At 36.4% G+C, this 18,195-nt stretch overlaps 1 protein-coding gene across 1 annotated transcript in view; it reads right to left on the bottom strand.

Annotated features, from left to right (window-relative positions):
• DPP10 (dipeptidyl peptidase like 10) overlaps positions 1-18,195 on the bottom strand; it is a 755,039-nt gene that overhangs the window by 19,234 nt on the left and 717,610 nt on the right. Inside the window, exons 20-21 of the mRNA XM_068969380.1 lie at positions 2,488-2,682; positions 1,501-1,555 (exon numbers count right to left, since the gene is read on the bottom strand). Of these exons, the coding sequence (XP_068825481.1) occupies positions 1,501-1,555; positions 2,488-2,682 (250 nt within the window). The remainder of the gene's footprint in view (positions 1-1,500; positions 1,556-2,487; positions 2,683-18,195) is intronic.

Genomic DNA, 18,195 nt, shown 5'->3' with positions numbered 1-18,195 from the left:
GAGTACAATTGTGTAGTAGTTTGTGCATTCTTTGGCATTGCCTTTCTTTGGGATTGGAATGAAAACTGACCTTTTTCCAGTCCTGTGGCTACTGCTGAGTTTTCCATATTATAAAGCAGAGATACTACTTTGCTGACAAAGGTCCATATAGTCAAAGTTATGGTTTTTCCAGTAGTCATGTATGGATGTGAGAGTTGGACCATAAAGAAGGCTGAACACAGAAGAATTGGTGCTTTTTAACTGTGGTGTTGGAGAAGAAAGACTCTTGAGTGTCCTTTGGACTGCAAAACAATTCAGTCCAAAATCAAACCAGTCGGTCCTAAAGGAAATCAGTGATGAATATTCATTGGAAGAACTGATGCTAAAACTGAAGCTCTAATAATTTGCCCACCTCATGCAAAGATCTGACTAATTGGAAAACACCCTGATGTTGGGAAAGATTGAAGGCAGGAGGAGAAGGAGATGCAGAGGATAAGATGTTTGAACGGCATCACTGACTCCATGGACATTAGTTTGAGCAAGTTCCATAAGATGGTGAAGGACAGGTAAGCCTAGCATGCTGCAGTCTGTGGGGCTGCAAAGAGTTAGACATGACAGATATTGAACAACAGAACAAGAGAGTAAATCCTAAGAGTGCCCATTTCAAGGAAAAAAAAATTTTTTTTCCTATTTAGTTTTGTATCTATCTGAGATAATTGTGCTTGTATAATCACTCATGTCTGCCTCTTTGCAACCCTATGGCCTGTAGTCCACCAGGCTCCTCTGTCCATGGGATTCTCCAGGCAAGAAAACTGGAGTGGGTTGTCATGCCCTTCTCCAGGGGATCTTCCAGACCCAGGGATCTAACCCACGTCTATTTTTTCTCCTGCATTGGCAGGTGGGTTCTTTATAACTAGTCCCGCCTATACTTTAATAGAAAATTATTTTAAAGGGAAGTAAATATCATCCAAGAGCACAGCAACATAATTATAAATACTGGTCATTTTTTAGTCTCTAAGCCTTGTAGTCTTTGCCAAGTCTGTGGTGCTTGTTCCTTGTTTGGATAACAGGCTCCTTCAACAGATTTACATGACTGATTATTTCTTGTTATTTAAGTATCCACCTAAATATCACTTAAATCGGAGGGGCCTTACTTGACCACTCAATCAAACAACACTGGTCCTTTCATCCATCAGTTTTTCTTGTTTTGTTTTCCTTAAAAGACACAATACCAGGTGAATTTACTTGTTTACTTTCTCTTTCTCCTCTCTAGAAGGTAATCTTCATGAAAATAGATTCCTTTTTTTTTTTTCGTCCTACTGTTGCTCTATTTCTAACACCAGGTTCCAATTAGAGATACACAGCACATAGTTGCTGAATTAATAAATAACTGAATTTATATAATATTAATTATAATGTTTCATTTTAAAGGATAACAGAAATCATAGTAATACAAAGAGAGTAATTATACAAGTACACATAGAAACAGGTAATGTATGTACACATATTCCTACTGTTTACCTTTCCAAAAATGCTTAATCTTTTGGAGTCAATGTATGGCTGTTTCAGTAAAAATCTGAAATGAAAAAAAATTATAGTTATATCTTCTTGAGTTAAATGAACCATAGAAATTCATTCTTAGCCATAAGGGAAAAAAAAACAAAACCAAAACAGAAGTCAAACAAGAAGTGCTTTAGTGGTTAGAACTCTGTTCATATAGAACGGTACTGTATACCAAAATCTTGCTTCTCAGGGTAGTGGAGCAATTTGGGTGTCACCCCTGTTAGCTTGTTACAAATGCAGAATCTCGGGTCCACTACAGGCCTACTGAATTAGCATCTACATTTTAACAATATCCTAGGTAATATCTATATGCTGTGTTAAAGAGCCTATTAGCTTTCTCAGTTCACCTTTTCTCATTCATGTGGGAAACGTATTTATGAAAGCTCAAGAACTGTAATTAACTGGGAAAATAATAGACATTGTGATTATTTTAAGTAAATAATACTGTAGTTTAATGAAGCTCTCTCCCATTTCACAAATCCAAAGTGAATTCTAATTCTAGAGGGGGACATATGATAATTCTTTCATTATGTCAATGAGTGTGAAAGATACTTGAAAAAATAGTTTATATCAGGGGTCCCTTTCCCCAGGCCACAGATTGGTACTGGTCCATAACCTCTTAGGAAGTGGGTCACACAGCAGGAGGTGAGAAACAGGGGAGTTAGTGGACTTTTATCTATATTTACAGTCATCCTCTCATTACTGCCTGAGCTCCACCATGGAGCTTAGGCCATGGTGGCATCAGATTCTCTCTGGTCCATGGAAAAATTGTCTTTCATGAAACCAGTCCCTGGGATCAAAAAGGTTGGGGACTACTGGTCTATATAATTAACCTAGAAAGTTGTCTAATCATTAAAACACAAACCTCTTAGCATAAATAGTATTATATATCACATACCTAGCATTCACATAGGACAAACAATAGGAAGATGTACACCTACTTACTTCACAGCTGCTATTTGGTCCTTTACTTCCACTGAGCCTAACCTTCGATGAATCTCTTGCAAAATTTTCAGGCCCTGGAATCCACTTCCTCTGCCATCAAACCGTGCAATGATGATGTTATCTGTGTCGACAAGTACTGAATCCCAGTCAATATGGAACTTATCTGTTACCAGCTGGCCTCCTGGTTCTTCATCCCTGAAAATACAGATACATTGACTCAAAACAAGAGCAATTAATAATGCAATAGAAATATAAGTTTTCTTACTTATTAGTTAAAAATTATGGAAAAGACCCATGTTGATTATTAAAATGTCAGTTAATTCTTGATATTAAACCTGAAAATATGAATGTCATTTCCCTTTGTAAGCTTTTGAATGGAAAACTCTTGAATGAAATTAAAATATAAAACAAAACTTAAAACTATTCATGAGAAACTATTTTAATTCATTTTGAAAAGAGAACAAAGAAAAATACACACACCTTTCATAGACATTTTTAAAGGATGATCATGAAGTTGACATACAGGCCCTACTTTATTGGATTTCTTACAGTGTTTTCAAAATGTCTTACAGAGGGTATATAAGGGGTTAGAGATCTGACAGAAAGCAGGATCAGTCGTGGAGGCTTAAAAATAATTTAACAAGAGATGTGCAATCCTAAAGCATATCAGATTTAAAAAGCAACACTGCATTAATAATTCCTGAATTGTTTCTTGTGACAGAATTCTCACTGAGAAGAATTTAAGCAAAGAGTGAGAAAGATATTTCTCATCTCTGAAGCTGACAGCAAGAAAAGGAAGCAGAGTCACATATGTTTGAAAAATTTGAAAGCTAGAAGTAAAGAAGGACACACAGATTATAAAGCATGAACATTCTCTCCAAAGGGAAAATGTGATACAATTTTAAAATGTCACATTACAGTGGTATTTATAACTTATTCTCTTTGGAATACAGAAAGGTGAAAAAAAAAAAAAAAAAGCAGACTCTCATAAAAATCACAGAGATTATCTAGGTCCAAAGGCTTCTCCAGTGGTCCAATGGCTCAGAAGTAAAGAAACTGCCTGCAATGCAGGAAGTGTGGATTCATAGGCTACATACCAGAAAATTTCACCCTACACACTCCCTTGTAAAGACACCAAACTTGCCTTCAAGTCTATGCAAATATATTGCTTAGAAGAACTAAAATATACCAATGCACAAACTAATTCTCATTAACAAGCTCTGAGGTTATCAGGTTTGCTAAAGAAAAAAGCTTCTGAGCAGCAAGTGGAACTGAGTAGATGCAGAGGTTGAGTGGGACCTAAAGAGGAAACAGGGAATAGGGCAAAATGTCAGACAACTAAAACGTATTGAATGTTATTATGGGATAAACTGTGTCTCAAAAACTGTATGTTGAATCTGTAATGTGTACCACCTCAGAGTCTGAATGTATTTGGAGACAGTGCTTTTATAGTAGTGATTAAATTGAAATGAGGCTATTAGCTGAACCCTAATCTAATCTGACCTGTGTCCTTGCAGCAGGAAATTAGGACACACAGAGACCCTAGGGGGAGGCATGCACAAGGAAAAGAACATGAGAAGAAGATGCAAGAAAGCAGCCATCTGCAAGCCAATGAGTGGTCTCAGAAGAAACAGAACCTGCTAAACCCTAGCTTTTGGAGGTCTAGCCTCTAGAATGATGACGAAATAAATTTCTGTAGTTTAAGATACCCAGTCTGGTATTTTGTATGTCAGCCCTAGTAAATTAATGCAAAGACCTTTGAGATCCAAGCACTTAGGATCCTTTATTTAACTTACTATAACTACCAAGTTACTTAACCTTTCTGGGGAGGTAGCTGTCTGTTGAATGAGGACTTATTGCATGTGTTCTAATTCCTACATTGTAAATAACAAGTGCTATGGATGGGTTTTAATTATGACCTACTCCATTCCTTTGTAAATCACACATTTCAGAGTGATTACATGATCCAAACCTAGATCTGTTTTGTCTTTCTGCAATGTTTACAATGTTTATCTCTTTTATAAAATTTAATTTTAAAAAATTTAATTTATTTTATTTTTTGCACAGTTAGCTCTTTGTCAGATTATTAGGAATTATGACTAAACATCTCCACATTCTTTTCCCTAGAAATTCAATTGCCTAATTCAGAATGAAGTCTAAAATTGGTATTTTTTTTCCACATTTCCAGAGGATACTGATTTAACTTGTCTACCAGTTGAGAAATGGCATGAATCATCATGTGTAGCACACTTTCTGGTGCATGGAGAACATAGAAAATGCTTGCTGAACTAGATGTTTTCAGGGAAAGTAGACTCATGTAAAGTTTAAAGTGAAAGGACCTTGAAAAGCTTAATACCTCCTGCATTTTGAAGCTTGGAGATTTATTGAGAATTTTAGAAAGCAAAATATGATTCACAGAGAACAAGATACAAGGATTAACTTTAACATTTAAGCTTAGTAAACACATGACAGTTTAAGTCCCAACTTCACTCTGAACATAGATAGGAAAGATACTAAAACACTAAGACTTAGTTTCCTTATCTTTAATAATGGTAAAATCTGCTGTGCTTTCCTCAAGGAATTTTTAAGCATTAACTGGCATAATGTACTTGAAAAATACTTTGTGAAATATAGTAAGCAATACAAAATTATTATGTGATTTATTGAATATTTACCAAACTTGTGATTAACAAATGATTGAAGATTTTTCAAGGCAAAAACTCAATTCCTTACTCATGCTTGCAATATCAAGAAAATACAGTTTCTTCCTCTGCTCTGTTTTCTAAATTGCCATTTTTAACTTCAACCTTGCTTCACCTGCTTTTAATGTTTGAGCACAAAATGTTATCAACCCATTAAACTTAATAATTTTAACATATTGCTCTAACTGGGTGTGTTGTTCTTTCTTTTTTTGGTGCAGAATACAGGTATATCTATTTCAAGATTAATTATAAAATGACATGGATAATGATGGTAAGCACTGTCAGTATAAGGAACAAGTCAGAGGCTTGCAGGAGCGAAGGGAAAATTTTACACAAAGTGGTGACCAGAAAATACTAGATTTTTTAAAATAAAAATTAAGGCAAGAAAATATTACTTATTTGAGGAGGCAGCAATAGCAAGATACGTGGTGGTAGGGATGACCATAGGAAAGTACCATAGACCAAATCACCTATCCTATAATAAATGGGTACTACAACTTGCAACTGTATTGGCCACACAGAATTGGTAAGTTTTATTTGCTTCCTCTTTGCTTTTTTTCTGTATGCCACATCTTTTTTCCTGACACTTTGGTTTTACTTTCTGTTTCAGAAATCCCCAGGGACTCATACAAAGAATAGCACGTCAAGGTTGAGAATAGAGACACACATTTTTGTTGAAAGTTTAATGAAAAGAAAAATTCAATCTGTTTTAACTAGCAAAAAGTCCATAGCAATACTAAATGTGTCCACTTCCTAACACAGGAAGCAAAATCAAATTAAGATTAAAGTTTTCTTACAAGTTAAGGTCTTCAAAGGCAGACTTTCGCATCTGTTTTAATATTAATACATTGAACAATCAATCAGTGGTGTCTGTTTAGATGAAAAATACACAATATGAGTAAATAATAAGAAAGCTAAGCAAAACACATAAAATTCAATACACCTTTAAAATGGCAAAACAAGTCACCTCTTTATAACATAACAAAACATCATCTATATCAAAAACTGAAATAAAGTGAAAAGATTTGCTCAGAGCACATGTTTGTCATGTTCACATGGTGCTATTAGAATTCATGAAAAGGAGATGAATTTATATTCAGAAGAGATATATTTTGGTCCTGACTTTGTTACCAGTTACCCTGGCAATTATATATTCTTTTTATTTGTTTGTTTTCATTATAGAATAGAAGGAAAGAAAGTGAGGACACTCAGTCATGTCCAACTCTTTGTGACCCCATGGACTGTAGCCTGCCAGGCTCCTACATCCTTGGGATTTTCCAGGAAAGAATACTGGAGTGGGTTGCCATTTCCTTCTCCAGGAGATCTTCCCGACCCAGGGATTGAACCTGGGTCTCCCATACTTGAAGCAGACTCTTTACCATCTGAGCCACCAGGTTTGCAAACAGTTAATATCAATGTAGAGTACATTTTAAAAAGCCTTTTCCTTACCACTAAAGCTTTGGCTAGAATAAATGAAAGGCAAATATTTACCAGTGAGAGCACTTTCCACAAGAGATCTATTGAGTGGCAGAATTCATTTATTTTTTTTCCTATACCACAGAATTTCAAAACTGCTACACCGACATCTGTTTATCTGTATCTATTTGGTCGTGGAGGAAGGGAACACAGGGAAAATTGCTTGTAGTCTTCTTAGTTCTTTTCTCTTTCTAGGCATAGAATAGATCCACTTGAGCTGCATAAGTGCTAGATCAGAGTGGGTTCACTGTGAGCTGGGTTGCATTTTTATTTTAGATATAGTAAAATAAAAAAGTGTGAAAAGAAGGATAAAGAACAGAATGGAACAGGATAAGAGAAAGGAAACTGATGCTGTGATGTGTCACAGTAAATTCTTCAGTTCAGTTCAGTTCAGTTCAGTCGCTCAGTTGTGTCTGACTCTTTGCGACCCCATGAATCGCAGAACACCAGGCCTCCCTGTTCATCACCAACTTCCGGAGTTCATTCAAACTCACCTCCATCGAGTTGGTGATGCCATCTAGCCATCTCATCCTCTGTTGTCCCCTTCTCCTCCTGCCCCCAATCCCTCCCAGCATCAGAGTATTTTCCAATGAGTCAACTCTTTGCATGAGGTGGCCTAAATATTGGAGTTTCATCTTTAGCATCATCCTTCCAAAGAACACCCAGGGTTGATCTCCTTTAGAATGGACTGGTTGGATCTCCTTGCAGTCCAAGGGACTCTCAAGAGTCTTCTCCAACACCACAGTTCAAAAGCATCAATTCTCCGGCGCTCCACCTTCTTCACAGTCCAACTCTCACATCCATACATGACCACTGGAAAAACCATAGCCTTGACTAGATGGACTTTTGTTGGCAAAGTAATGTCTCTGCTTTTCAATATGCTATCTAGGTTGGTCATAACTTTTCTTCCAAGGAGTAAGCGTCTTTTAATTTCATTACTGCAGCCACCATCTGCAGTGATTTTCGAGCCCCCAAAAATAAAATCTGACACTGTTTTCACTGTTTTCCCATCTATTTTCCATGAAGTGATGGGACCAGATGCCATGATCTTCGTTTCCTGAATGTTGAGCTTTAAGCCAACTTTCTCACTCTCCTCTTTTACTTTCATCAAGAGGCTTTTTAGTTCCTCCCATTTTTTACCATAAGGGTAGTGTCATCTGCATATCTAAGGTTATTGATATTTCTCCCGGCAATCTTGATTCCAGCTTGTGCTTCTTCCAGCCCAGCGTTTCTCATGATGTACTCTGCATAGAAGTTAAATAAGCAGGGTGACAGTATACAGCCTTGACGTACTTCTTTTCCTATTTGGAACCAGTCTGTTGTTCAATGTCCAGTTTTAACTGTTGCCTCCTGACCTGCATATAGGTTTCTCAAGAGGCAGGTCAGGTGGTCTGGTATTCCCATCTCTTGAATAATTTTCCACAGGGAAGATTAATTTTCAAGACTTTTGATTTTGTTCTTTGGGAGAGAACTCATTGCACAATAGAACATGAGTTTAACATAGGAGTAAAGTAAAGTGAAACAATTTTGTCTTGTCTTAATCTGAAATTTATGTTATAGAAATTTATTGTCTGTGATGATACAGTTGCAATGTAAGTATATCTAAAAGCTAATGAAATTTGTACCTTTTCAAGCAATATATACATTAAAATACACCCATTGGTCAAGGGCTTCTTGGTCAGTTACTTCTATTTCTCACTTTGTCATCCATAGATTTCCTAGGATGGAAGGAGTATCCAATACGCAGTTTGGCAGAATGATTTTTCTACTATAGTCATTACATCATATAAGAAAAAATATTTTTCTGTCAGAGAACTGTTTCTGGTCCACATTCCTATCTTCTTCCATTAGGAAAATAATAATATAACCTTCATATTTCTGATCACTTTTTTGCTTACAAATAATTTTGCCTTGAATTACATGTCCATGGAGTTACAACTAGGGAAGTGTTTGATATTCAGTTCAGTTCAGTCACTCAGTTGTGTACAACTCTTTGCGACCCCATACACTGCAGCAAGCCAGGCCTCCCTATCCATCACCAACTGCCGGAGTTTAACCCAAACTCATGTCCATTGAGTCAGGAATGCCATCCAAACATCTCATCCTCTGTCGTCCCACTCTCCTCCCACCTCCAATCTTAACCAACATCAGGGTATTTTCAAATGAGTCAGCTCTTCGCATCAAGTAGCCAAAGTGTTGGAGTTTCAGTTTCAGCAACAGTTCTTCGAATGAATATTCAGGGACGATTTCCTTTAGGATGGACTGGCTGGATCTCCTTAAAGTCCAAAAGACTCTCAAGAGTCTTCTCCAACACCACAGTTCAAAAGTATCAATTCTTCAGTGCTCAGCTTTCCTTATAGTCCAACACTCACATCCATACATGACTACTGGAAAAACCATAGCCCTGATTAGACAGACCTTTGTTGGCAAAGTAATGTCTCTGCTTTTTAATATGCTGTCTAGGTTGGTCATAGCTTTTTTTCCAAGGAGTAAGCATCTTTTAATATCATGGCTGCAATCATGATCAGCAGTGGTTTTGGAGCCCCCAAAAATAAAGTCTACCACTGTTTCCACTGTTTCTCTATTTATTTGCCTTGAAGTGATGGGACCAAATGCCATGGTCTTAGTTTTCTGAATGTTGAGCTTTAAGCTAACTTTTTTACTCTCCTCTCTCACTTTCATCAAGAGGCTTTTTAGTTCTTCATTTTCTGCCATAAGGGTGGTGTCATCTGCATAACTGAGGTTATTGATATTTCTCCAAGTAATCTTCATTCCAGCTTGTGCTTCATCCAGCCCAGCATTTCTCATGATGTACTCTGCATATAAGTTAAATAAGCAAGGTGACAATACACAGCCTTGACATACACCTTTCCTATTTCGAACCAGTCTGCTGTTCCATGACCAGTTCTAAATGTTGCTTCTTGACCTGCATACAGATTTCTCAAGAGGCAGGTCAGGTGGTCTGGTAGTCCCATCTCTTTCAAATTCCACAGAGTTTATTGTAATCCACACAGTCAAAGGCTTTGGCATAGTCATAAAACAGAAATAGATGTTTTTCTGGAACTCTTTTGCTTTTTCGATGATACAGCAGATGTTGGCAATTTGATTTCTGGTTCCTCTGCCTTTTCTAAAATCAGCTTGAACATCTGGAATTTCACAGTTCATGTATTGTTGAAGCCTGGTTTAGAGAATTTTGAGCATCATTCTACTAGCATGTGAGATGAGTGCAATTGTGCAGTAGTTTGAGCATTCTTTGGCATTGCCTTTCTTTGGGATTGGAATGAAAACTTACTTTTTCCAGTCCTGTGGCCACTGCTGAGTTTTCCAAATGTGTGGGCATACTGAGTGCAGCACTTTCTCAACATCATCTTTTAGGATTTGAAATAGCTCAACTGGAATTCCATCACCTCCACTAGGTTTGTTCATAGTGATTCTTCCTAAGGCCCACTTGACTTTACTTTCCAGAATGCCTGGCTCTACGTAAGTGATCACACCATCGTGATTATCTGGGCCATGAAGATCTTTTTTGTACAGTTCCTTAGACTTCCCTGGTGGCTCAGATGGTAAAGTGTCTGTCTACAATGTGGGAGACCTGGGTTTGATCCCTGGGTCAGGAAGTCCCTGGAGAAGGATATAGCAACCCACTCCAGTACTCTTGCCTAGAAAATCCCATGGACGGAGGAGCCTGGTGTCCATGGGGTTGCAAAGAGTGGGACACAACTGAACGACTTCACTTTCACTTTAACTTTCTGTATATTCTTGCGACTTCTTAGTATCGTTTACTCTTGTTAGTTTCATACCATTTCTGTCCTTTATTGAGCCCATTTTTGCATGAAATATTCCCTTGGTATCTTTAATTTTCTTGAAGAGATTGCTTCTCTTCTTTTCACAGCTATTTGTAAGGCGTCCTCAGAGGGCCATTTGCTTTTTTGCATTTCTTTTCCTTGGGGATGGTCTTGATCCCTGTTTCCTGTACAATTTCAGGAACCTCCGGCCATAGTTCATCAGGCACTCTGTCTATCAGATCTAGCCCCTTAAATCTCGCTCTCACTTCCACTGTATAATTGGTAGGAATTTGATTTAGGTCGTATCTGAATGGTCTAGTGGTTTTCCCTACTTTTTTCAATTTAAGTCTGAATTTGGCAATAAGGAGTTCATGATCTGAGCCACAGTCAGCTCCCAATTTTGTTTTTGCAGACCGTATAGAGCTTTTCCATTTTTGGCTGCCAAGAATATAATCAATTTGATTTCAGTATTGACCATCTGGTGAGGTCCATGTGTTGAGTCTTCTCTTGTGTTGTTGGAAGATGGTGTTTCTATGACCAGTGTGTTCTCTTGGCAAAACTCTATTAGCCTTTCCCCTGCTTCATTCTCTGCTCAGAGGCCAAATTTGCCTGTTACTCCAGGTGTTTGATATGGACAAGTTTATTTATGCATCTGACCAGACTCCATCTTACAGTTTCAAAGCCTGTGTTTCTGGTGGTGAGTATATTGCTGGGAGAAATATCAATAAATTCAGATATCTAGATGACACCACCCTCATGGTAGAAAGTGAAGACAAACTAAAGAGCCTCTTGATGAAAGTGAAAGAGGAGAGTGAAAAAGTTGGCTTAAAGCTCAACATTCAGAAAACTAAGATCATGGCATCTGGTCCCAATAGTTCCTAGAAAATAGATGTGGAACCAGTGGAGACGGTGGTAGACTTTATTTTGGGGGGCTCCAAAATCACTGCAGATTCTGACTGCAGCCATGATATTAAAAGACGCTTACTCCTTGGAAGAAAAGTTAGGACCAACCTAGAGAGCATATTAAAAAGGAGAGACATTACTTTGCCAACAAAGGTCCATCCAGTTAAAGCTTTGGTTTTTCCAGTAGTCATGTATGTATGTGAGAGTTGGACTGTAAAGAAAGCTGAGCACTGAAGAATTGATACTTTTGAACTGTGGTACTGGAGAAGACTCTTGAGAGTCCCCTGACTGCAAGAAGATCCAATCAGTCCATCCTAAAAGAAATCAGTCCTGAATATTTGTTGGAAGGACTGATGTTGAAGCTGAAACTCCAATGCTTTGGCCATCTGATGCGAAGAGCTGACTCATTTGAAAAGACCCTGATGGTGGGAAAGATTGAAGGCAGGAGAAAGGGACAACAGAGGATGAAATGGCTGGATGACATCACGACTCAATGGACATGAGTTTGAGTAAACTCCGGCAGTTGGTGATGGATAGGGAGGCCTGGCATGCTGCAGAAATGTGGTCGCAACAATTCAGACATCACTGAGAAAACTAACTGACTGACTCTAGAATTTAATATTGACATTACAACATATTATCCAAAGATTATGAGGAACAAGGTCTAAACTGTTCAAGAATAATATAAAAAGCAATGATCACCTTCTCCATTTCCATTATCAAGATTAAATGCCACTGACTTCTCTTAATTATTTCATGGGTATTATAATGTGAGTACATTTTACATCCACTTAAATGAGGAACATGAACAAGAATGAAGAAAAGTAGTAACTTAAAATTTGACTCTCCTTACACAGTAAAGCGTCTGCCTGCAATGCAGGAGACCTGGGTTCGATTCCTGAGTTGGGAAGATCCCCTGGAGAAGGAAATGGCAATCCACTCTAGCACTCTTGCCTGGAAAATCCCATGGACGGAGGAGCCTGATAGGCTACAGTCCATGGGGTCGCAAAGTGTCGGACACGACTGAGCAACTTCACTACACAGCAAAGCAGTAATAATGACTTTTTGAGACAAGTACAAGTACTAGCTACCTTTCTTGTCCAAATACTTTCAGTAAATGTGCTATCTTTAAGTGAAATAGGTATGTATTTGGCATGAACAAGTGCATATTTAAATAATGTTATAGAAATTTTGAAATATATTGTCTTTTTCTTGGAAAGTGAAACAAGCTTACTTCTAACAATCTCATCCGCTCAAAAGTCTATGAAGCCACATAATAAATAAAGAGATGAAAGGAGTGCCATAAAGTGAATTCTTTGATCAAAATTTGGAATTATATGAAATAATGTGGACTGAGTATTTGATCTTTCATGTGGCCCTTCTAGGAACTTACTCAAGATTTTTGGAATTTTTACTTTACACTAAACTATTAACATGGTACAGGTGGGAAATATTACATTCCAGAGGTTATTATAAACTGTTAAGTGGAAGGAACAAAAGGTCATATGATTTTGGTTTTAGAGAAGTCTCTATTGATTCTGGACAGCATTCTTGATAATCTTCCAGTGATAATTATCATATAATAGGATATCTAGGTAGACTATTATGTAATAGACAAAGCAGAGCTTTCTGGTCTGAAAAGAAAATTAAAAACACCTTGAGTTCAAACCCTAATTTTGTCCTGTTCATGATCTTGGATTTGTATATTATATAAATTCATGATTTCCTTGTGTTAAACTGAGGACAATTATATTTATCTTACTTGGTTTCTATAAGGATTAAAGATGGTATTTATACATCCTTAGCATGATGTCCCTTGTACAATAAGCAATAAATATTAGCTATTATTAAATCCTATTACTTTAAGAAGATAATCTCAATAATCAAAAGAGAAACAGTGAAAAGATAGTACAGAAACCTCTTATTTAGCTTTATGCAGAAAGACTGTAAGGGAAATGAGAAGCTCACCTCATGTTTTTCTGAGAGGGAAACTAAAACTGCAGAGAAATTTACATAACCAAAATTCTAATTGTAACACATTATAAACTCTCAGATCATTTTTTTTCTTTTTCTCTACTATGACATCAGTCATTCCTGATGACTAACTTTAGAGTTGATTAATTTCTTTGTTTATTCTAATTCATGTGTTCCTTCATTCATATACTCATTCATTCAATCAATATCTTATGAACATAAATGCTACAAACACTGTGTTAAGGCAAGACAATACAAAAAGAGCTGTTATCATGAATGAGTTTATAGTTTAAAAGAAGAGACAGCAAAGCAAAAATAGTAACCTAGTGTGGTTTCATGTTACAACAGAGGTATACATAGAATTATATAAAAGTATTGCTTGAAATATTAATAGAACTTTTCCAGTTGGAAAAGGAAACTAAAGGTACTGGAAGATTGTGGGAAAAGATACAGAGAAATGATTGAGAAGCTAGTATTTCCCATAATAAAACAGTTTTCAAAAATATCTAGAGCAGTGAATCTCTCTTTAGAGGGTGGATGGAGACAGAATGACATGAAGAGTTAAGTGGAAATCAGGTGAAGATGTTTTTGTATGCTGTGTTAGGAAATATGAACTTTAAATCAACTGGAGAATAATAGTGAGAGTATTTTACCCAGGAGAGCCACATTTTCAGATATGGATCTCAGAAAATTCATACCAGCATCAGAGTGGAATAAAAACTAGGAGATGATATAGCACTTAATCACAGAAAAGGAAGTATAGGTAGAGAGCAAGGTGGCAGATTAGAATTGACTCATTCAGATATACCATCTTCCTGGTGTGGGACTTGAAGAAGAGTGTGGGCTCTTGGATGATCCCATAGGTTCAAAACTCAAAACAAGGCATCTCTGGTAGTCAACATTTTAAACAATATCAGTATTGTTTATTGAAAGGAAAATGTGTGTATGAAAAAAGTAGTGATGTCATCTTGACTACTGGAGATGAGTAGCTGGATTATCCAATGTGTCAATTAATTATATCCTGCTTTTTAAGAGATTAACTATACAAAAGAGCTGACAAAAAACTCAGTTCCATTAAGATGACAAAGTTGCAGGACTCTGATATGAATAACATTGATTAAATGATAAAAATGCTAGATAAAAATGGGTAGTATTCTCAAATTAAAATGACACAGTGGGGCAATGGGGTAATAACCATGTTCATCTGGTTTCTGGACATTATCTATCCACTCACTCAATGCATACTTGAGCAGTGACTGCAAAAACTAGTTGCTAGGAGGAATACACAAATAAGTAAGACATCATTTAATATATGGAATATGTTAAATAAAAAATCAACATACCTCTCTTAATATTTCATGATATAATAATTTCATTCTATAAATTATTTATTTGAGTATTCACTTCTAGATTGTGGATTTTCCCTCAGAAACATTGGTGCAAAATCTAATGGGAGTCAGAAATTCCCTAAATAGTATGTTAAAAATATCCTCATAAAATTAGGGTGAGTTGGAAAAGTAACTGCTGGATCAACATTGTTTAAGATATATGCGAAGACTTTGAACAGAAGGCTGTCACTGTAGGAGGAGGCATAGACTTGAGATTGTTAGATGGGCTGATGAGCATGGTGAAAGAAAGCTTCAGGAAGATAAGATGATAGATGAACCAGAATTCATTATAATTTCAAGGAAGATTAATTCAGTGAGATGGAACTAAGTCATAAGAGCATGAGAGAGTATGTTGCATTCTGGAAATTAATGTAATTTGTTGAATAGTCACTGTCTCCCTGCATTAGACCTTTATCAAGGGTGGCATGGATAAGCTGAACAGGAAAAAGTAGAAAATGGGAAGACATAAATAAAAATAATCACAATAAACCCATTGCAAGTTAACATAAAACAATTATATATATAAAAAAATAAAATAAAATAGGAAGACATGATGATTTCTTGGTACTGAATGAAACTCCTTAGCTTGCTATACTTGTCTTCAGGAACACAGCAAACAAAGAAAAAAAAAAAATGTTCTCTAATAAAATAGTACATCTGTTTACACTGCTTCTTCCCAGGCTGTAGGCCTTTACATTCATGCTACTGCTACTGCTGCTGCTAAGTTGCTTCAGTCGTGTCCACCTCTGTGTGACCCCATAGACGGCAGCCCACCAGGCTCCCCCATCCCTGGGATTTTCCAGGCAAGAACACTGGAGTGGGCTACCATTTCCTTCTCCAAAGCATGAAAGTGAAAAGTGAAAGTGAAGTCATTCAGCCGTGTCCAACTCTTTGCGATCCCATGGACTGCAGCCTACCAGGCTCCTCCATCCATGGGATTTTCCAGGTAAGAGTACTGGAGTAGGGTGCCATTGCCTTCTCTGTTTACATTCATATTCATTTATTTATCAAATAAACACCTTTAACATCTTTAGCTGTAATATTCAGCCTTGGACTATTCAAATAATTACAGTTTAGTCAGTAAGTTTTCATAAGGTTCCTTTATGTGTGCTAGGTATTGTGGAGATAAGATCTTAAAAAATGATTACAGATTTCAATGTGCTTGTAACCTTTTTTTTCCCCTCTCAACCATTAGCACAGCTTCTTGCACATAAAAGCAACATAGTAAATGTGTATTGTACTAAATTACACATACAGGATTAGAATAAGAATAATAGAAGGTGGTTCAGACAGTAAAGAATCTGCCTGCAAGGCAGAGGCCTTGTTTTAATCCCTGGGTTTGGAAGACCACTGGAACAGGGAATGGCTGCTCACTCCAATATCCTCGCCTAGAGAATTCCATGGATAGAGGAGTGTTGTGGCTACACCCCCATGGGGTTGCAAAAAGTCAGACATGACTGACTGAATAACACTTTCACACACTAAGAAATAATAATTCAAAGCAATATATGCTGAAATGGATATGGATGAATACAGCATATATACTATAGACTAGATGGAAATAGAATAGGTATAAATATGAATACAGACTACTGGGTTCTTAAGTACTCATTATAACACAACAGAGAAAAACTAGAGAAAGACATTTAGGCATCCAGAAGGACAATAGGGAAGTAGGAAATGAAAAGAGGGTCATGACCACACAGAGACTACTGAGAAACATTTGTCAAGGCTATGCTTCTTAGATTTTCTATTACGGTAAAATATTCAGTTGCCATTGATTCACCTGTACTTTCAATATCATGAAATTAGGTTTGAGTTTCAGAAAATATGGCTACAGAGAGGTCATCAGAGGATCATTTCTTCTGAGGTTCCATAATGAAGACTTAGCAGAAAGAGGATTGCAAATGGCTAGAGGCTACTTCCTTCAAGGCCAATTTTCCTTCACCTCTTCAGATTGCTGCAGCTGGTCTCCAATTATGCATTCATTATAGAATTTCCTGGATGTAAATGCATCTCTATGGATGAGGAAGTGATTCAGGGTCTGTCAGGTAATAGATGCACTGCACAGAATAGCAATAAAGTAGTGATACCAAAATCACTAAATCATTTCTTAGCCTCATTTAAGTAATAGTTCCTTGTTTTATTATTCTTGACTGTCAAATTTCCCACTTAAGGAAAAAAATTATTATTATTTTCTTTTTTTGAGTGGGGAGTTTACTTATCACTGAACACAGACTTAATCTTAAGGGGAACAAATGACCTTATATTATAAACAATCTAATTTTAGATCATATTTTATATGTTTTATATATTATATTTATATAAATATATAATTTAGTCATATGTATTTATATAAATTTATATATTATAAACAATCTAACACTTAAAAGACACTTTATCTGCTGCTGCTAAGTTGCTTCAGTCGTGTACGACTCTGCAACCCAATAGACGGCAGCCACCAGGCTCTTCTGTCCACAGGATTCTCTAGGCAAGAATACTGGAGTGGGTTGCCGTTTCCTTCTCTCCAACACTTTATCTAATAACACTTAAAAAACACTTAAAACCATTCTGACCTATATGGACTTCCAAATTTAAATATTTTAGGAATGATCATGTAGCTCAAAGCAATAGATCATTTTTTAAATATAAAATAAAAAATTCCTCAGTTGGGCTTTATAGGTTATATTCTGTGGAATTTCTGAGAATTTACCTCTGAAAATCAAGGAGTCTGGATAAAGTAAATTAATATTTAGTGTAGTCAGCATATGAAAACAAATGAAAAATAATGAATTAATACTCATTTTTATTTTCTTCATTAACAAAAATAGTAGCAAAGTAAACTCTACAGGCCTAACTATCTTATCTGCTTTAATAATGTCTATTAAATAATTTTATGGATGCTAAAATATAGTATTAAATGTCTATATTGATACTTTTAAATATTAAAATGACTATTACTACTAATAATAATTACATTTATGGCTAAAATTTATTAAACACTAAGTGCAAATGTTTATGATCTTTCAGACACTATGGTGACATGTTTATATAAATTATTCCATGTTATTGTCTTCAATTTATTTATAAGGAAACTGAAGCTTAAAAAATTAAACAATACACTGGTAAATCTTTGAACTCAGATTAGAAACTAAGGCTATCTTATTCCTAAAACCACTATCTTTACTCTCCTGCCTCTAAAAAAGACTTGAAGCATTCTAATAAGAGAGTTGAGTCTTGGGTTATTCTTCATATTCCTCTCATGAACTAAAAATCACTCAGACCAAAGGACAAATCTGATGGTAGGACAAGCTAGCTGAATCCTTTGACTCAAAGATACAAAGGGAATTAGAACTCTTGTCTACATTTTCCCCCAAAGTGTTGTTATACTTTGGAACCAGAGGATATACCAATGGGAAGAACTGTCAATATGTCCCCTTGCATATGTTAAGTCAAGCTTCAAGGAAAGATGCCTACTAG

Source organism: Capricornis sumatraensis, chromosome 3 (assembly GCF_032405125.1).
Source record: "Capricornis sumatraensis isolate serow.1 chromosome 3, serow.2, whole genome shotgun sequence".
NCBI classification, from domain to species: Eukaryota; Metazoa; Chordata; class Mammalia; order Artiodactyla; family Bovidae; genus Capricornis; species Capricornis sumatraensis.
The sequence above is the reverse complement of the archived record's forward strand: the minus strand, read 5'-3'. Positions and strand labels throughout refer to the sequence as shown.